The sequence below is a fragment of the Metopolophium dirhodum genome, chromosome 4, assembly GCF_019925205.1.
Source record: "Metopolophium dirhodum isolate CAU chromosome 4, ASM1992520v1, whole genome shotgun sequence".
NCBI lineage: Eukaryota > Metazoa > Arthropoda > Insecta > Hemiptera > Aphididae > Metopolophium > Metopolophium dirhodum.
In genome coordinates this window covers 6,605,961-6,627,069 of record NC_083563.1, presented here as the reverse complement: position 1 = coordinate 6,627,069, position 21,109 = coordinate 6,605,961, and the positions used below count along the sequence as shown (strand labels likewise).

The 21,109-nt window shown below is 29.6% G+C and overlaps 2 protein-coding genes across 14 annotated transcripts in view; both read left to right on the top strand.

The window, feature by feature from the left end:
- Positions 1-13,442, top strand: part of LOC132942305 (F-actin-monooxygenase MICAL3) — a 42,772-nt gene extending 29,330 nt beyond the window's left edge. For 6 of the 12 annotated variants that reach the window (XM_061010596.1, XM_061010595.1, XM_061010599.1 and 3 more), the window contains 13 exons: positions 1,881-1,973; positions 2,051-2,190; positions 2,262-2,359; positions 2,586-2,657; positions 3,379-3,538; positions 3,990-4,242; positions 4,480-4,705; positions 4,779-4,891; positions 5,180-5,362; positions 6,423-6,761; positions 6,866-7,069; positions 10,736-10,872; positions 12,783-13,442. In XM_061010596.1, the coding sequence (XP_060866579.1) occupies positions 1,881-1,973; positions 2,051-2,190; positions 2,262-2,359; positions 2,586-2,657; positions 3,379-3,538; positions 3,990-4,242; positions 4,480-4,705; positions 4,779-4,891; positions 5,180-5,362; positions 6,423-6,761; positions 6,866-7,069; positions 10,736-10,872; positions 12,783-12,969 (2,205 nt within the window). In that variant the 3' untranslated portion in view covers positions 12,970-13,442. Of the gene's footprint in view, positions 1-1,880; positions 1,974-2,050; positions 2,191-2,261; positions 2,360-2,585; positions 2,658-3,378; positions 3,539-3,989; positions 4,243-4,479; positions 4,706-4,778; positions 4,892-5,179; positions 5,363-6,422; positions 6,762-6,865; positions 7,070-7,173; positions 7,396-9,413; positions 10,243-10,735; positions 10,873-12,782 lie in introns of those variants that run through there. The other 6 variants (XR_009664272.1, XR_009664274.1, XR_009664273.1 and 3 more) reach the window with 6 other exon arrangements.
- Positions 13,443-18,071: 4,629 nt separating this feature from the next.
- On the top strand, positions 18,072-20,869 carry LOC132943827 (lathosterol oxidase-like). 2 transcript variants are annotated; one of them, XM_061012946.1, is made up of 6 exons: positions 18,072-18,396; positions 18,585-18,766; positions 18,856-19,104; positions 19,619-19,802; positions 19,969-20,141; positions 20,234-20,768. In XM_061012946.1, exons 1-6 carry the CDS (start codon positions 18,357-18,359, stop codon positions 20,429-20,431), a joined length of 1,026 nt encoding a protein of 341 aa, XP_060868929.1. In that variant the 5' UTR covers positions 18,072-18,356; the 3' UTR covers positions 20,432-20,768. The 2 variants fall into 2 exon arrangements, with proteins under 2 accessions (XP_060868929.1, XP_060868930.1); XM_061012947.1 differs by having other exon boundaries at positions 18,073-18,425; positions 20,234-20,869.
- Positions 20,870-21,109: the final 240 nt, after the last annotated feature.

The following is a 21,109-nucleotide window of genomic DNA, read 5'->3' as shown; positions in this document are numbered from 1 at the left end:
TGATCTTTTGAGCTGTTTGCGGACATTCAATATTTTTAGTTTTTTTTCTTTAACTATCAATAACATTTTATTTGTTGGGTAAAAATAGGTGAAAATTTAATACAAATTTGTTACAGTAGCAGTTGAAAAATATTAAAAAAGGCACAGTTTTTTTTTATAAGCATTTTAAGTTTGAATTTTGACAAATATTTAAAAATAATTTTGTGGTTAAAAATGTATAAAATGTTCAACTTTTATATGTAAGGATTGAAAATGTAAAACAAAGTTCCACTTAAATACTAATAGGTTATATATAATAAATTACTTTATTCACAAAAATATCATCAAATATACTTAGTAAAATCATAGGCTGACTGACCGTCTTTGTTCAGAATCGTTTTTCTTATACAATGATATTATATCATTGAATTCAAATTTAACATCATCCATTACAGTGACCCTCTTGTAACCTACTGTACAGCTGAGCGACACTCACTTACCCACCTTTTTTTTGTAACATTAAAGTAAATATTAATTTGTTAGTATACTAATTAAACAATACAAAAAATCGAAAATACATTTCCTACATAACCAGAAAAAATAATAAGGAATTCACATATATTTTCAAAATTAAAATCTGGGTTTTGGTACTGGGTGAATTTTTCTTCTGCCTTTTCAGACTTTCATGGCCATATGGGACTTTTTTTCATCGTTTTTGATTCAACTTTTTTGATCGCAAAATATTGACACTGCGCGTATGTACATTTTACGTTATGGATTTCCAAGAACCTCTTAGCCGTAGTTTACCTTTAATTAAATAAAGCGTTCGGGGAACTCACGTACATTAATGAAAATATTGCTTAAATACGATTGCTTAAAAATGGTTCACTTTTTACAGCCTTATAAACATAATTAAATATATATATAGAACCAACATTTTTTTGAAACGTTAGTGCTAATACTTAATACTCTTTTGAACTTGTTTACTTTGCTTTTATCTACATGTATGTTATAAATTTATAAAATATGTCTAACAATATTATATTAAATATTTATATTGATAAAAAGGAGCAAATACTTATTAAGAAATACATTTGAGAAAATTAGAATGTTTTATTTCTATGTTATAAATATTTAAAAAAAAAGGGTGATTAAGTTCTATGTTTGAGTAGGTACCTAAAATATTTTTGTCCTCATCGTAATTTTCGTTTACAAACATAATATTATATGATTATGTTTAATTATAGGCGCCGAAGTAATCTGAAACACTTCGACAAAATACCAAATATTATCATTTAATATGTGTAATATAATATATATATAATTATAGATCCAATTTAACCTTTAAAGTAGTTAACTTTAAAATTATCTATATTACCTAACCTATTAAACAAAACACATGTCATAGGTAAAACTAATTTTTGGCGCCTTTAATACAATTTATTATGAGTCCAATCAAGCATATTTTATTACCATTTTTTAAATGTTAAAAGTTAAGAAGGGTTATAAGTTATGTTTATTATTTAATATATTTATAAAAGATTCTATCGATCCTATAAATGTACCTAGTATTATACTGTTGTAAAAGTATAATACAGTAAAATTATGGTTTGAAAAAGAAAAGAAAACGATAGATCTATAATCTTTAATTTCCTATTTTATAAAAATCTAATGGAAACCTATCCCATTATTTCTACTCTTTAATATTCTTAATTCTGTTTTACAGTTAAAAAAAATGATTGCATTTTTTAATTTTTCTAATTTCTTCTAACTTGTGTTGATTCTTATAATATATAATTAGTTCACATTTATTGAAGGGTTATGGTATTTTTCAATCTCCTGAAACTGTAGTTAATATTTTATATACGTACAGTTAACATGAAAATAGTAATTTTTTTTAGAAATCAAGTTTTGGGAAATTTGATCAACTGGAAAAAAAAATTATCCTTCAACAAAGATCTCCTACAGAATCTGAAAAAATCGATACTAAACAAGTATTTAACTTAACTAAAACGCAAATATATTATATATAATATATTTTAAATTCTAAACTAATTGAAATTATTGATAGAATGGTGTTATACGTCCAGAAGTTAATTCTGTATGTAAGTCATGTGAGAAGACTGTGTATGCCATGGAACAAATAAAAGCGGAACGTCAAGTTTGGCACAAGAACTGTTTTCGGTGCACAACATGCAATAAACAGTTAACGTAAACTTAAATTTTTTAATTATGTTTTATTAATTGAAGAAAAGTTAATGATTTTTGGCCTTTGATTTTAGACTTGATATTTATAGTAGCCATGAAGGTATATTGTACTGTAAACCACATTTCAAGGAGTTATTTAAGCCTAAAGTAGTAGTTGAGGACGAAGAACCAAGTAAGTTGTTAATATACTGTTATATTTATTTAAAACAAATAGATGGATTGTGATTATGCTATCGAGCCATCGAGGCATATAATAATATAATAATAATTTTAAGTAAATAACAATACTTTAAAATATATTTTATGAGATTTTTCCCGTATAAATTCAATTTGAAAATAATTACAACTGTTTGTATTATGATTTTTTCTATAAAATGTTTGAACTGCTATCATCATAGTTAGACGCAAGAAACCAGAAATGATAATACGTGAAAATCAGCCCTTGGAATTACCACCTGACGTGGTTAGAGGTATATAATTGGACAGTATAAAGTATTATAAAGTATAAACCCATCATAACGTGTGTGGTGTGTGTTGTCTTTATATGGTTTCTCGTATTTGTTTCTGTTTGGTTTTTTAGATTTTAAAATTCCCCTAATATTTAGTCGATCCCCGACTTAAACAAAACATTTAAATTACGTTTTAGTGTTAAAAATGTAAACATATAAAGTTTTACTAACCTCAATACCTTAATCCTCATATTTACGTAAATAAATAATAATACTGTTATATCGCTTATTTTTTACGTAATCATTCTATATCTCAGGAAAAATATATAATATATTTTGTTTTGAAACCCTAAACTACATTTACATTGTATATTTTCATTATTAATGCCCGTCGTACCCTCGTGTTATATCTCCGTCTTACGCATTAATGCATAATAATTTTACTTATAAAAGTACCTATTAAAAATCAAAAGTTGATTCTGATTTAACATTTAAGGGAAGGAGAAAAAATATTTGTAATTGGTTAACTTGTGACGGTAACACATAAAAGAAAATATACAAATACTTTCCAAGATATAGACTGATTCACATAAGAAAAATCACAATGTATTATGTATATGTTGTAAAAAAATCAATTTGTTTCCAATTTATTAAAACATTTAATTTGTCATCCGTCTTGATTTAAAAAAAAATTTACCACTATAGTTTTAATGGCATAGTAATCAATGTTTTATATTTTTAGCCAGTGATAAACCGGATTTGGGTTTAGAAGAATTGAGCTCTTTAAATGTGAAATCTCGTTTTCAAGCTTTTGAAAACGCCACCACCAATGGTAATAGCCACATGGAAAAATCTCCAGTCAGTGTTAAACGTTCACCAAGTATATTGAGTAAATTAGCTAAGTATGTTTTTTTATTTAGCTCTAAAGAGATCACTTTGCCCTCATTTGTTGTCTCCGTCTTACAAGTGCATAATATGGCAAATTTACTCACAGAAGTTGGTTTAAAAATTAGAGTGAATCAATGTTGGTTTTATGAAACTTAATGGTAAGAAAATTATCTGCGTTCGTTGATTGGTATTTTACGTTAATTCAATTTTTAAATAACATTATTTTATGTACGCAAAACTCTAAAAAATTGAATTATCGTAAAACCTGAGTTACGAACATAGATCAGTCTTACTATAAGTAAGTCAATTTGGTTCTAATTTTTTAAATTATGAAGCTGATCGAACATTTGCTATGTTACACACTTGTAAGACAGAGACAACAAATGCGGGTGTAGCATTTTTCTCAACTAACAGTAAATTTGTTTCTCATATATTTATCAAAAACAATTATATTTGTTCTAATAGATTTCAGTCTAAAGGAATGGATGTAGGAGTTGCCAATGATGATTTGAACGGTGCATTCTTTGAGCCCTCATCAAGCAGTGATACTGAAGATGAAGATACCGGGAATGATATGTTAAAAAATAGTATTTCTAAAGAAAAACCAATGAGTTTTGACAAAATGGAGTCTGTTAAACGTAACTGGGAAATGCGCCGAGAAGAAATGAAAGAGGAACATAAACAAGAAATACAAAACATAAGGTCTAAATTATTTGCGGTTAGTCAAAGAAAATTCATTGTATTAAAATACATATTATATTATACAATATTAATTGTGTTCTATTATTGATATAAATAATAGATTGAGTTGGGTTTACAATATTACTAATTTTTTATACTTAATAACTAGTGCTAATATTTGTCTGGGATTATTTTTATTAAAAATTAGAACAAGAAATTTTAGTTTTCATAGTTATTATTAATTAAAAATACCTGTATTTATTTTTTTTTTTAGGGAAAACAAGGAAAAATGAAACAAATGTATGAACAGGCTGTGGCTGAAAGTGAACGTACTGGTGTTAAACGAGATATAAATATAAACAAATCTGACAAAGCCAAAGTAATCAAAGAGAAATTTGAAAGAGGCGAAATAGTAAACACTGAAACTGATGATATAGATGAAAACAATATTAGTGTATCAGTAAATGACGATGAAGATGAAATGAGTGTTTTTGAAGCTGGTATATCATATTTTATATAATATATATGTATATTAATTTTGTTTTTTGTACTATCTATTGCTTTTAATTTTAGGAATCTCTAAGAAATCAAGAAGTCTGTTCATGGAATTGGATGCTAATGCTGTAAAGACTAAACAAGCTGCACCAACTGTGAATACTAAAAAAGAATATATTCCTATAAAACAGGTATATGTAGTTCAAAGTTTATGTTTACCAGTAATTATATTTTAGTTTTAGTGAGAAAAGTTATCTACACTTACTACTTAGTATCTATATTATTATATACTCTGTTCTTATGTTATACATTTTAAATACTCTATGTTTAATTCATGTAATGTTTTCGAAGTATTATAAAAATATTAAGTATTTCATTTATATTATAATATGCCCACTATTTTTTTTATTTTTAATGATCTTAATTATTATAATTGTTATACCCTATTTTATGTATGTGAATATGTATACAAATGACAGGTTACACCAATATACAGTCGTCAAGTGTCTGATGATGTGGTCAAATGCAGTGACCGCATCGAGGACGTTTCTGTGGAAACAGCTGAAGTTTCTTCAAAGTTTAAGTTCTTTGAAACATACAAGCCTCCTGCAGTCGTTAAGAAACAATTCAGAATTACACCCCCACGAGAAGGCCAAATTAAGGTTTTCTATCTGAACTTATCTTATTGGTTATCCTAATTATTCCTAACTAAACCACTAATTATTTAATTAACTTTTGTTATGCCATGTTACACTTACTATGTATTTATTATTTTGTATTTTTGTATTTTTTTTTTAACGTGGTTACTTTTTATCGATTAATCTAACAGAGTTAAAATAATAATTGTGATTCCCTTGTTTTTGTTGTGTTTAACTTAAATAATATTGCTAATTTATTAATAACAGTTTAATTTTTTATCAACTCATTTATTATTTTATGAGTATCTCAGATTCATTAAAAGAGTATAAGTTGCCTAATTAAATTACTGTAAGTAATTTAAAGAGGATAGTTAACTGGATATTAATAAATTCTTCATAATATAAAGAAAACTAATAATTAATATTTTTTACTTTTAATACATAGTATAAGATTATCAGCGCTGTTTGTAGTTGGTATATTAAGATTTAACCTGTAAAATTACTAGTTATGATTATAATTAATAAAAATCTTTAGTAGATTAAATATAATATTTTTGTAATATAAAACCTTTTTTTTGTAAATATAAAATATAGAGATCATGATATATAATTTGTTAGGTACTTACCTATTTCATCTAGTATAATTATATTATAACTTTAAGCAACAATAGGTAACAAATTTTATTTATTTATTATTCATTTAAATTTAATATTTTTCAAATAATATACTTACATGTATGTTTTTACCAAAATTCACAAACAAAAAGATTGATTATAGTTTTCAGTTTTATTCATAATGATAATGATTAATGAATAAACAAATAAAGTTTTTATTTGATCATAGTCTCTATTAAGTAGAATATAATATCAAAACATATATTTATGGTGTAACATTATTTTAATATAATATATTATTGTTTAGAGATAATAGTTTTATACTTCCCAAATCATAGAATACGTAATACTAAATTTATAGCTTTAAAACGTCGGCTTTAATAATATGCATTATCTTTGATAAAAATTATTACATACTGTGCATGAATTATATCATTAAAATAATACTTGTTTAATTTGTTTTAACTAGGGAGAATCTCCAGAACGTGATATTTACCGCGATCCAAATGTGGTTCGCAATGAAGACCCAGTTGATGAGACGGCGGAACTAGTCAAAAGTAATACGACCGCTAAGATGTTATCCTTGTTTAGACAAATGGAGGTTGCCAGACCAGCTGTACCTGAAGGTCTTAAACCACTTAAACGCTTTACTCCTCCACCGCAAGACCTTAAGGAATCAGAGACAGAATCAGAATCTGATGATGATGTGAGTGGGGAAGATGATAGCGATGAAGATTCTTCAAGTAGTGAAACCAATGGTGATGTTGTGAAATCATCTCTAAAAGTTGAAGACGAATTTTTGAAAAATGTAAGATTATCATATATTTGAAATTTTTTTATATTAAACTACTGATTTTAAAATTTATAGTTGTGTAATATACAATGTATATAATTAAAACCCTCCAATTTTAGTCTCAAAGCGCAGTAATGGCCAAATCATTGAAAGACAAATTTGAACACTGGGAACCAGACAAGCATTCTATGAATAATGCTGTTACAATGCTTGATTCTGAACAGGAAAGCATTGAATCGACTAAATCTTTGCGTGCTCGTTTTGAATCTCTGAAAGGTGATCGTCCAGCTGATAAGCCAAAACCAAAAGTTAACAGATTCGTGGTAAATAATTCTAAAAGTCTTAGTTACAGTATAAACGCTTTTGATTAATCTCCTTCTTCCGTTTGGCCTGTCTGTTTTTTCTTCTTGTTTTTTTGTTTTTGTAGGCCAATGATAATATGTCGACAGTCGGACGAAAAAAAGACATTTATTGGGACTTTTTTTACTAACGTCTGACATGGTGACATAGAAACAAAAATTATTATTCTTAATCGATACATTTTATTAGGTAAATGACACGAGAGTTTCTGGATTATTGGAAGTCCAGTTTATGTGGTAAACGTTTGTTAGTTCAATTTATGTGTAATTCATTAACCTTAAACAAAGAGGTAAAGAGACTTTACTTAACTCTTTTTTTTTTTTAAAACATTTGTTGACATTTACCAGTTTGATTATCCTTAATATTACATATACATGTTTGTAATTTCGAGAAGTTTATATGTCGTATAATTGTTTGTCAATTTTATTTGTGTTAGTTGAGGATACATTGTGACAGCTAATAAGTTTTCGGGACTTCTATCCTTAACGTTGATGAAAGTCTTTTAATTCATTCAAATACAATAAAATTATTTTGAAGCGTTTTTAGTTAAATAAATAAATAAAACATAACTGTTTACTAAGTTCCTTGAATACGATTGCAAATTAAATTAAATTAAAATATGTTATCACTTTACACTTACATTTAGTTACATAACTATTATTTTAATAAGTATCTAATACTTTGTCTTTTTAATTTTGTCACAGTAATATTTAAAAAAAGTGGAGGAAACCCATTAATTTAAAATTTTCCTGTAGTTATAATTTTTAATTTTTATTTTCAATCAAGGAATTTATTTATACTTTCATTTTAATTTTTTTCAAGTTTATGTTGATATAATGTTATAACAATGCTTATGGTAATTTGTTACATAAATTATTAAATAACAATAATAATTGTTATTGTTGTCTTTGAAAAATTACGTTTTCTGTGATATTTAATAAATGTTCCTATATCTTTCAGAAAAATTAATATTCTTTTACTTTTGCATTATGCCGTTTGGGAGTAGTTTGTGTGTATGATGCATTGACCTATGCACTTAAAAATTTTACTGTACAAAAAGTTAATAGAAATCAATTTCTAATTAATAATTAAATTTATTATCCAAGTATAATGCCATAAAAGGTGTGTGTAAAATGTTAAAGTTAACAGTGTATATCTGTACAATTAATTATTTGACTATTTAGTTCAGTGGTTTAGTGGTTATCACAGAAAGCGAAATGTAACGTTTAGTTTTTTTAAAATTTAAACTAATTACTATTTAACATTATGTTTGTTGTGTTTATTTAAAATCAAATTAAGTCTTTAAAGAAAAGACAACAACTTAATCGATTTACGTCTCGCGCCGTAGTGAAAAATCGCGTTTAACATTGTAAACATTTTTTATTTGAAACATATTTACCTACCGTTTGTTGTGATTAAAACATTAATAATAATAACGAAATGCTTATACAATACTACGTCTATATAATTATAGTTATATAATTTAATATCCATTAACAACGAGTCCATAAAACGTGTACGAATTTATTAGTAGATTCGTATAGTAACGAGGTGAGTTTGTTTAACAATTTTTTTTTTTTTTAATTATAATTTTAAAATTATTATTATTATTTTTTTTTTTTTTTAAATAATAATCAAATCTAATTTTCAGCTTTATAACAACGTGTAACGGAGTCGCGGTGAAACATTTTTTTTTTTGTAGTGTTATTATTCGTATTGACGGTGGTGGGTGAACCGGACGTTCAAAGTACGCGGTATACGATATGCATAATAGACGAATTGGCTGCGATTCGACGTTTATTATAATGGAATATGAATTCGAATGCGTGGGCGTAAATGACAATTTTTTGCCGCTATCTTGAACACGACTTTACTAAATAATAATACCGACTCCCCCAATGAATAGGGAATAAGAGTATACATATTAGAGTTACTTCCCTATTCATTGGGGGAGTCAATATATAAATAATATGCATTTGTTTTCGTTTTCATTTTTGCGGAAAACATAACACAATACTTTATTTTACGCCATCGTTCATACTATTTTTCATCCTAACAATATAATAATATACGTTATAGTTATACCTAACTTATAATATTTGCTACCAACGAACCGTATGACGTCGTCATGATATTTTATATGTTCGTCAAGTATATTATTATTTATTATTATACGTTTGACGAAAATAAAATCAATACCTTTTATATACCTACGTCATAAATCATAATAATAGTAATTTAATACATAATGATGCATATAACTATTATTTATTTATTTTGTTCTGTTTTTGTTTTTTTTTGTTACAGTAATAACTGAAGCTCCGTACACCCCATGGACTTCGTTAGTGTACATACAAATTTAAATTAAAAAAACTTAATTGAAACTATACATAATAAACATGCGTATATTATCTAACATAAATATAATTTGTTTGGATTTCATTTTATACTTTTCTTCTAAAAAAAAATAACGCAGGCACATAATCAAAAATATTGTATTATCGATTCGAAAATAAAAATTACTTAGCGAAAAAGATTCACGCGATGCTCTTATTTAATTTTATATTGATTTTTACTGTTTTGCAGTGATCTCGAATCAACTTTTAAAATGATATTCAGTATCACATTTTTGTTATGTTTAAAATTAAAAGTTTATTCTAACGTTGGATTATGAACCTATTTAAAGTCTAGTGCGTAAAATTGAATGTTTTTTTTTTATGTATAAATCTTTATTTTCAAGCATCTTTTTAGTTTTATATAAATTACGTTATTGCTTGCCAATATTTTATAGTTAAGTGGAACAGAAACAGTAACGATTTTTCCCGTTTTAAGTATTAGAACGAACGAAAAAAAATGAGTGATAAATCACTAATATTGTTGCGAAATTATTGAATTTTAAATTTTAGAAGGAGAACATAATTTATTATTGACGTTATACTTGTGAGTTTTTTTTTAGTTTTAAACCCATACACATAATATATTATGAACATAATATTATTATTTTTAAATGTAATACTATATATAATGTTATAATACCAATTATGATTGTGATTTGAATTATACACCTATTAATAAACATTTTATCAATATACGCTGTCTTCGTGTAGTTTGTACAATATATAATTATGGTATTTTCTTTTTTTTTGTATTTTATAATATGATATTTTCTTTTTCTTCTGCGTCGTCGTGGGTGATAAGGCGGTGGCATCGTCAGCGGAAGATCGACTACCCGGTGAAAACCGGAACTGCCCCGTGTGTATTTCGTCTTTCGAAACACTTAGGCTGACCCCATTCACCTCGCATACACACAATCCACTCATGTACATTTCCATATGTCGTCACGTCTTAATATAATATTATTATGTCATAACTTATTGGCCATTCCTCTTATCGTATTGTTTCTTTTGGCTAACTATATTTTTATATAATTATTTACGGTTATACACTGCTATAACTTATTTATTTATATTATAATATTTATATACTTATACTATGTTACTATGATGTTGGCGCTGTTAAACTCTTGTTCATTGTACCTATATCTTATCATATTTTTGTATTTGTGTGTGATTAAAATTTGTTTTATATGTTTTACCGTTAAAATTAAAATTTGTTTTACCGTTTTTTAGCAAGATCACGACAGCCACGCTTTCACGCTCTGCGAATCCTGCGAAAAGAAAGTGTATCCCTTGGAAAAGGTCGAGATTGAAGGCAGACCGTTCCACCGGTCGTGCTTCAGGTGCACGCAATGCCAATGCGTCTTGAGGTGGGTGAAATGTTTTTCATATCTTTACTATGTCAGACACTCAGACGTAGACATTTTGTTTGTATATAATTTATAGTCACTTCATGAGTATTTAATACTTGCTCTACACGTATAATATAAAAATAATATTTTTATTTTTTAACACTAAAAATAAAAATAATAAAAATAGCCAATTTGTAAATCGATTATAAGAACAATTAATTATGGTAAAAACATTTACCTAAGTTAGGTAGTTTATTTTTTAGAACTTTTTTAAATAACAATATTTTTTGAGTAAATTAATTTAGAACGTAATATCTTTATTAAAAATATTATTTTTGGTAATTTCTTAAATTATTTATTAACCATTTAATTTTCACAATTTTTGTCATTCGTGAAATGCTTCATTTTTTTTTTTTTTGTTAAGTCTTACAGTTACACAGAGTATTATAAGGTTTCCATTTTTAAACCAATACATATATTGTAGTACCTATTACCGTAGGTATCTTAAAACCAGAAACTACCGTATTTAAGCATAACAGCTCTAGATTAAAAGCAGGATCTGGTCTTTGGACTTTGGTATAGTTGTAGGTGTGTAAGAAATAGTTGTGTACAAATTAGAAATTACTATTTTACTGCAGTTCCTAATTCCTATACGTTGATGGTTGATCAACAATATTGAAAACATTTTGAGTATTCTGGTTAGGGGCCGAGTACCCCAGTACTCTACCTCTAAGAGATGACTGTGGTCTTTATGTACCTATATTATGTTATCTCGCAAATTATTGTATCAATATAGGGTTTAGACGACTAGGATTGAATTAAAAATTGAAAAATACATACTATTTCTTTTTAAATTCTTGCGTTATAACTTGTAAGATGTACCTAGGCTTTATTTATATATATATTATCAATTATATTTCCATACCTATACACAAACCAAAAGTACCAATCCTTTTTGTACAAGCAATCGTCAATTATTAATTACTATTATTATTTATTTATTTATTCATCGTATTTTAATTGTATTGCTACCGAATTACGAATAATTATAAATTATGTAGGAACAGATCTGAGCTTTTATTAACATCTAGAAAACCTAGTGTTGGTACCTTGTAAAGTAACAACAATACAATAGTGTATAATCAAAAATAACTACCTACATACATAATTAAATATATTAGTTTTTTTATTTACAAATCAGTCTTCTTTTTTTTTGTGTGTGTGTCTGTCATCACCTTTTAGGATGCCTAGAGTGCTTAGATTTTCTTCAACAGTATCTTTTCTGATAGGAAAGTGAATCCAGTTGATACTGTGGGGGGATCAAAGTAAAATTAAGGAAAAACGGGAAGACCGATTTTGGTTTTTGGAGTAACTTTAAAACAAATAACCGTAGATACATGAAATTTTGACTTATTTTGAGCTGTTTACGGACATTTTCAGTTTCCATTTTTTTAAGTTTTTTCTTCTATAAATATCAATACAATTTTATTTGTTGGGTAACTAAATAAGCTTGACAATTTAATAGAAGGCTCTTAATTTATTGTTTCAAAGACAAATGAAAAATATTAAAAATCCAGTCACAATTTTTTTTTATAAGCTTTTAAGGTTCAAATGTTGACAAAATTTATCAAATTTAATATTTAATAATTATTTTGTAGTTAAAAATTTATAAAATGTTCAACTTTTATATCTAAGAATTGAAAATTTAAAACAAGGTTCTACGTAAATAGGTTATACAATATTAATTACTTTATTCACAATAATATCATTCCGTCTTCGCTCAAAATCGTTTTTTCTTATGTCATTGAATTCAAATTTAACACCATCTATTACAGTGACCCAATTTTATCCTACTGTACAGCAAAACGACACCCACTCCTACTTGCCCATATTTTTTTTTCATTTAAACTTAATTTATGTACCTATAGAATGGACACGTTTACATGGAATAACAACCGTCTGTACTGTTTGCCGCATTTCAAGCGGCTGTTCATATCCAAAGGAAATTATGACGAGGGATTTGGTGGTGATCAGCACAAAAAGAAATGGGAAAACGGACACATGCAGCAGGCTCTTCAAGTCGCCACCGTCACCGCCGACTCGTCAACTAATTAGTATATTATTATACCAGACGAAGGGAGAAAATTGAATTATATTAATATTAAAAAAAAGTTAACAGTTTAATACCAATGTCAAAAAAATGTGATCTTAAAAAATATTTAATTTGTATTTCTATATTTATATTAAACAATTGAATTTAAATTATTTCTACAATATTTGTGTACTTAACGCCAGAATTTATTTATTTTATTTATATTGGTAATCATTACCGAAATAATTATTTTTATTTATTATATTAGTATTTTTTTATTTGTATAAGCATTGTGAATGACACATTAAAATAATAATAATAAAAAAAATCATTCATTTGTAGGTACTCAATTATATTTTTGAATAGGAAATTCGCAAAATAGTATGTTCTATTTTGCTTCATTAGATACATTTTTTTTTTTTTTTGATTATCTTATAGGTTTTTACACATTTTGCATACCTATACCCATATATAATAAATAAGTCCCCGATTTTTATTTAAATGCGTATTCATTTACACTTAACTTAAGAATGATAATTTCTGATATATTTAATATCAATGTCTTTAGTGTGTAGATTCAAGTTTTAATTTTATTTTGCGGGCAGGTAACAATGTAAGGGGGTCGAGCGGACTACGGCGTTGGTTTGAATCTCGACCACAGGCGTAATATAAATAATAATTATCGACCGCGGACACACACACACAATTATATGCGGCCATGCGGGACATGATCGGTCGGTATCGCCATTCGCTGTATCGTAAATATAAGAACAAGACAACATTTAATTATTCTTAAGTAATCCTTGTCAGTTGTCACTTGTCAATATTGTTCGTAGCAGTCCGTACGACCGTACTATAAATTATAATATCATTTATCGTTAATCCAGAATAGTGAACTTTAAACGGAACAATCTCTGAACAGGTACTTTAAAATTTAATTCTATATCTTACGTTAGATATATTAAAATAACATCGTATTTAAAATTATATCATATATTTGATATACTTATAAATATTTATGTTTACATTATTAGAATAGAAGTAATATTAAATGTCCGGCGATGGGTACAAAAGGACGCACGAAAGTGGTTCTACTAAAAGAAAAAAAGATAGAAAAAGAGATTTATATATGAGTCAACAAATGAGGTCCATGAGTAAATTCGTAATATCTCAAAATCGTTCTAATGCAGGTACAAGTACAAACCAAATTAAGATTTCAAATAAAATTAACAAATATAAAATAAGTTGTTTTTATGGTTTCTGGAAATTTAATTTTAAATAATATATATTTTGAGTAAAATAAAATGTATTTTTAGATGTGTTAAAATTGTTATCAGATAAAGTTATAATTATAAAAGTTAATATTTGATTTTCATGTTGTAAATATTTTTGTTTTTAAAGGCTTAAAATATTGAGATTCAACACTACCTCTCCCAAACATTAGATTTCTTAATCATTTAAATACTGAACACTGCAGGACGGTATTAGCACATGGGTAATAAAGCACTGTGCCTAGGGCCTACGATATTGCTAATCCTGGCCTGTGCATACCCCTTAAGGAGGTATTTGATTAAAACTATTCAAATAGGTACTTTTTAGTTTTTTCCGTATTGAATACTTTTTTTTACTATTGAATGCTTTTTTTTGTTCCTTTAATTCTTAATTTGTTTCCACTTGTAGTTTACCAACAAAATGGTTATCAATCATTATTTATCGTCGACAATGATCTATGACAGTATGGGATATCCAAATACATAATAATATAGCTCTATGTAGTCTGTACTTTTGTAGAGGAAGTGTTCAGTGTTGGTGGTGCAGTGTGAAACCATCACTAAAAAAGAACTGCATGGCTGATCAGAATTTTGGTTATTGAACAAATCATATTTTTGAAATGCATTAAGCAAGTTTTTGATTAAAATGAATTATTTCAGAACAATAGAATTTTTTTTGTACCTACTTGAAAATTATTTCAAATACTTTTAAAATGTATTTGAGTATTATTAGTATTTACTATAGAGTATATTTTACTATGATTATTTACTATTAATAATTGGGCGGTATTTTAAATACTTTATTTCTAACTGTATTTTTTACAACATCGGACTTATAATTATAACTTATATTGGCTGACAGACCGTTTCCCCTCAGGATTTTTTTTCACCGATAGTATATCTGTATATTGTTGAATTCAAATTTAACACATTCTACTCAACACCTACCTAGTACCTACTGTATATCAGAGTGGTATCCACTTGTCCAGATTTTTAGTATTTCGCACAACAATTTCCCTGTGCTCCACCACTATTCAATAAGATATCCAAGTAAGAGTTCGGAAGTAATATCATTGATTATAAATACTAGTATTTATAATCAATAGTAATAAACCTACTATATACAAATTACAAATTAAATGTGAAGGTAACTGTTGATAACTGAGAAGGATATTTTATACAATTTGATAGATCGCCAAATACCAATTACAGCGAAACTTCCATATTATACCGAACTTCCGTTTAACAATTTTCCGTTTAATGAAATATTTTTGAAAACCAAACCAAATTAGAACCAAATTTATTAAATTATATTTAAAGAAATTCTCTATAATACGAATTTTTTTTCATGTCCAATGAGACTTCGTAATATAGAAATTTAAACTTGTGAATTCAGTGAATTCACCGTATATACCTACTATTAAAGTTAAAAGGTAAATCCTCTGGTACACGAATGCCTAATATCGGAACACGTACCTTTGTTGTTTGCGCGATATCCTTGACAAAATTATAGTAGGTGTTTTGTCGTCCGTGTCATAGGTATTCCACGCATGAAACTACCAGTATTGGTAATTACAAACATAATTATTATGTTACCGGTACGGACACCGCTCACGTCGTCGATATTTTATTGCGGTACACCGCGAGGAACAAAAACCAAACAACAAAATTATTATTACTTATCTGGCGATGGCGTGTCGTATTGAAATGTGCTATATGAACATAATATATTAGTTGTGTCGATCATACACAACGCACAATACGTAGGAACACATACACATTGTTGTTGTTCGCGCGATATCGTTGACAAGTTCGTAGGGTTTTGGTCTCCACCCATGAAAATATATGGGATTTGATAATTTTGTTACCGGTACGGACACCGCACACGTTGTTCAAGTGTTATTGCAGTATACCGACAGTGAACAGAAAACCGGAGGACGATCGGCGAAGCGTGCGCGGGGCTGGTATAGTAGAGGTGAACACCGGCATGGGCCAAAACCTACATAATAATGGTAGGCCGTAAGTGCCAAACGGAACTACGGTGGAACAGCGGCTGCTGCATAAGTTTCTTCGACGAAGTGGACTCGAGACCGGCGATCGCTTGACGTCAAACGATGAACTTTATTTCAATAGAAATCGTATTTATATGACCGTCGACGAAACGGGTACAGAGGATCAAAGTAAGACGGATCCGTCGACTTAAATAACTATAGGTATCTAGAATGTGCAGCGCGACAGTGAATTTCGGACGTTTCCACGGAAATTGCCTACAATGATATTATATTATAATGGCCGCACTGTCGTCTTTCGTCTCGTTTCAGCTTGATATATTACGTGGCGTATTAAAATTCGTCTAGAAGACTTAGTTCGGTCAATAAGTTGGCCAAGAATACGACAGCCCGCTGCTGCTCTTATTTAGTGCAGGAATTACGACGGAACTGCTTGCCAGTGCTTGGTGCACGTCGGGGCGGGTGCGGTTCGTGTGCCGGAACACAGACGTCACATACAATATTGTATCGACAACAGAGTCGAATCAACTATAAGACGATATCATTGACATTACCGTTTATTATAAATACCAGATTCATATAATCAATGGCATTACGTACAGCAGCTGCTACAATAGCTGCTATTTATATTGTACCTATATAAAATATGTGTTTTTCATTGTTTTATTTTTCATAACGTCTCGCCCGATTAGCCGACTACTCGTTTCGCGGACGCGTAAACCGGTCTCTGGTAAAAATGGAAAAAGTTCCGATTCGCCGACAATTTGTAGGTTCACAGAATAACTTAAACCCAGAGGGGGAGCAAAGACCATATAAACCACCTTGAGCCAATTTGTATCTTATATTAATTATTTCAATTAATTCAATTTAACTGATACATCGGACATCGGCGCCAGCATGAAATTAAGGCAGGCCAATATGATACGGCGAAAAATAGGGCCGCCAATGTTTACCCTGCGATACCCCAAATGGCGCCCCTGCAATCGGTAGGAGTGTAGGACACAGTCTCTACATGCCAAGTACTGTTAATCGAATACAAAATGTGTCTATATGTTATATTCGGTATTATGAACTCAAAAGTCAAAAGTTTTATGGAGATTGAAAAATGTATATACATATACCTACCATGTAGCAGTCGTGTAACCTAACCTAACCTATATAGGTAAATTGTTATGTTACTAATCCCTCGTCCCCGCACGAACATTATTAATGATATTATTATTACCTACTTCATATTTTTGATTTAGCTGAGATTTGTGGTTCTCAACTTTCACATTAATACATTATACTTCCTCAAACAACATGCTTGGAACTTATTTGTGTGGATAAATTAGTTTAGGTGACATTAATTATCTAGATAAGATCATATTTGATAATAATATTATATTTAGTCGTCTAAATAATGCAAACACTGCTTTGCTTACCTAGTTACCTATATACAGATTCTTTATGCTTTTAATTTTTGTAATGAGTTACACTTCAAGTACCTAATAGCATTGATTAATCATTGACATAATAAACGATAACATATTATCTTTGTGTTATCATAACGTGGGAATGTGCACAACCTTGTTCAAAAATGTGTTCGTGGAAAAATCGTCAATTTCGTTGTGTCTAATTGTGTCAATTTTCTATATTATAAGTGTTTAATAGTGTGATCTAGTGTACCTATATACAATTACGACATTGCAATACATTATGTCTGCGAATTGATATAGCTGAGAGTGCATTTCTTTAGATTTTTTTGTATTCACTGCACTCGAATATTTTATAATCTATAAATTAAAACAATATTATTAATAGACGGTCATAATATGGTTATCATTTGAATAGGTACATACGACATACAAGACCATGTAGTAGGGACTTTGGATCGTGTTTTTTTTATTTTTAGATAACCACTGAATATTTACTCAATTAATGACACGCGGGTATGTACTATACACACGTTTTATCCTACTCGATGAAAAAAATCCCCGATAATTCGTAATTATTTCAATAACGGCATAGGTATAGCGATTATGCTTTTACGTGAATAATATTATTAAATCAAAATATATTATTATTGTACCGCCACGACGAGAATATTTTTTGCTGCCGTTCCGGTGCAGTCCGCATTCGTGTGCCGACATGATCGTTTTGGCGCTGATCGCCGCCGCCTTCATGAACGGTAACCACTTGTACCGAATTATTTGTCCGGTGACATAAAATTTTATAATATTACTATTATGTGACCACTATAATTATCATCATTTTTTTTTCTCTATCGGACGCATTTGCGGCATTCATTTCCAACTCCGTCGTCCACGTGACGTGTGTGAACTATTGAACGATGATCGCGCACTTACACAATATCAGGCGATTGGCTGACGGTGGTGGCGCACACGCAAACGTACCTCGACGGAGGACATCAACCACAGTTGTCGCACCACCGGCCGCGGCTGTCCTGCTCGTCGTTTTTCGATGAATTCAAAGCGCAATTATTCTGGGCCATGGTCGTCGGATACGGTATATACTTTGGCTTTTGCGGGTACTTGGAAGTGAGTGCGTTTTCGCATAATATTATAATTGTATATCCCACGCGACGGTCCGATTGATTTTTCGTTATTCGCGCGACTCTCCGTTGCAGTGGAAATACTATGTAAAGGGACGTGGCAAGGAGGCCCAGTGGAAATGTCAACCGAACCGGCTCTTGCCCAGACACCTTGTCTGGGATCAGATCAAATGGGGCTGTATAGGTCTGATGGTGACGAACGCGGTGTCCGCGGCTGTGGCCACGCACGTCAGTTGCGGCGGTTACAGCAAAGTTTACATCGGATTCGGCCAGTACCCGTTGTGGTGGTGGATACTCCAGTGGCCAGTGATATTCTTCCAGCAGGTCGGTCGTATAGTTTTGAAATACCTAGTTGAACAATATTACACGCACAGTTCGTGCGTGGGAAAATAATCGTTTCTATATATTTGAACCCACAGTTTATATAGTTTTCATTTACAAGTTTTGTGGATATTTTTTCCACCTAAGTGAACCTCAAACTTTTGTGAATGTTTTTTATATACTTATCATATATTTTATCATATTGTCGCATTAAAATTATTTTTTTTTACTTAGATTTTATTTTTATCAGTTTTTATACACAATTGTAGTATACAATATTATATATTAAGTATAGGTGTCTGAAATCGTTGCTGTTAGAACGCCATATTGATAAAGATAAATTATTCGATGGTAGGTACTCGTATTTTTAAGTGAAATATTACATAATAGTATGGGATTTGCTATGACGTTAATAATAAAAACGATACATTTATATTGTTAATGACTATTAACTTCGGTAGTGTGCAGGCATGCAGCAGTGTTTATACAAGTCTAAAATGCGCATTTGCCCGTACAGGATTACGTGACTTATTGGATTCATCGGTCGTTTCACTCAAAGTTTTTGTTCAAACACTTTCACAGCATCCACCATAGGTACTTTCAGCCTACCCCGTGGTCGGTGACCGCCATACATCCGTTGGAGTTGACTACCGTGCAACTGGCCATGGTCGTGCCAATATTTATTTATCCCGTGCATTGGTGTGAGTATCTCTGAAGTACTAGCTGTTGTGTAAAATATAAGTATATTATTATGGTTGTACTCCGACCAGCGTTGGATACATTAATTGTCTATTAATTGGCTACCGCGGTCTTATAAAACCATATATGATACTTCCGAATTAAATTTATTCACATTTTTCTTCACAGTTCCGTTTTACGGATTGGCTCTTTACACGTACTATCACGGTATCGTGCAACACTCGGGAATCACTTTCAAGGCGCAGTGGTGGCAGCCCTGGCAACCGGATTGCATGTTCCACGACAACCACCATCAGTACTGTCACGTCAACTATGGATTTAATTGCTCTATTTGGGATAAGGTCTAGAATATAAAAAAAACTATATGTATAGGAAGGGACTTTAATAATTGAAGAAAAACGTTATTGACGTTTACCGCGTTTTGATTTTTTAGATCCACGGATCCATGAGAAAGATCGATCGATGTTACAGCGAGCACACGGATTCTTGGGGTTCCGGAAGACCATTGGCGGACTTGTCAAGCAAAGAACGGCACCGGGAAATTCAGGAGAGGATCACCGAAAACCCAATTGCTTACCGCGAACAATTTAACCCGTACTTGTTGAAAGATGTCGACGGTGACGTCGAATAATAATTTCAAAGGCTATTATTTGCGTGATCGCTGCAAATGATTTGGGTCGACCTCTCTTCTATATTTATGTTTATATACGATCTATAGACTAATGTTTAAATTCCAGACGGGTTGTGACTCGCATTTAATAAATTCAGTATCACTGACACATTATTAATAATAACAAAAATGTGAGCAGTGTTATTTTTTGTTTCCTCAACTAAACAATATTCAATATAATATGTACCTATGCAATAATATGTGAATAAGAAAATCGACAAATTACTGGAGCTGCAGCGGCTGTGGACCTGAGTGCTGTGCGTATAGGTATAGTAGGTATACTGTAGTATATGTAGGCACTGCATGTAAATTACCATGATCATTTGTATGGAATATAACTATATTATAATTTTACCAATGCAGGTATATTGGCGAAAGCGGGAATTAAACACTTATTAAAATTGGCAGAAACAGAACTTTCCCATTGAAGTATTGTACTGACTATCCTAGTTATCGGATAAAACGTCTGAAAACATATTTTAATTCACCGCAAAGTCTACTTGAAAATTACTTTTTCCTTTTTTTTAAATCGAAATTTTAAGCTTTTCAAAGTTAGATTTTTAAATTTTGAATAGTAAGAATTTAATATTTATAATAATTATAATAATTGAGTAAAAAAAAAATTAATTATGTAAGAAA

What these genes read in the sequence shown, in the direction of transcription:
- LOC132943827 (XM_061012946.1), top strand. Translation starts at nt 18,357, where the DNA reads ATGATCGTTTTGGCGCTGATCGCCGCCGCCTTCATGAACG. An exon ending in CGCCGCCGCCTTCATGAACG is followed by an intron (nt 18,397 to 18,584) that starts GTAACCACTTGT and finishes ACACAATATCAG; the next exon opens with GCGATTGGCTGACGGTGGTG. An exon ending in GCTTTTGCGGGTACTTGGAA is followed by an intron (nt 18,767 to 18,855) that starts GTGAGTGCGTTT and finishes TCTCCGTTGCAG; the next exon opens with TGGAAATACTATGTAAAGGG.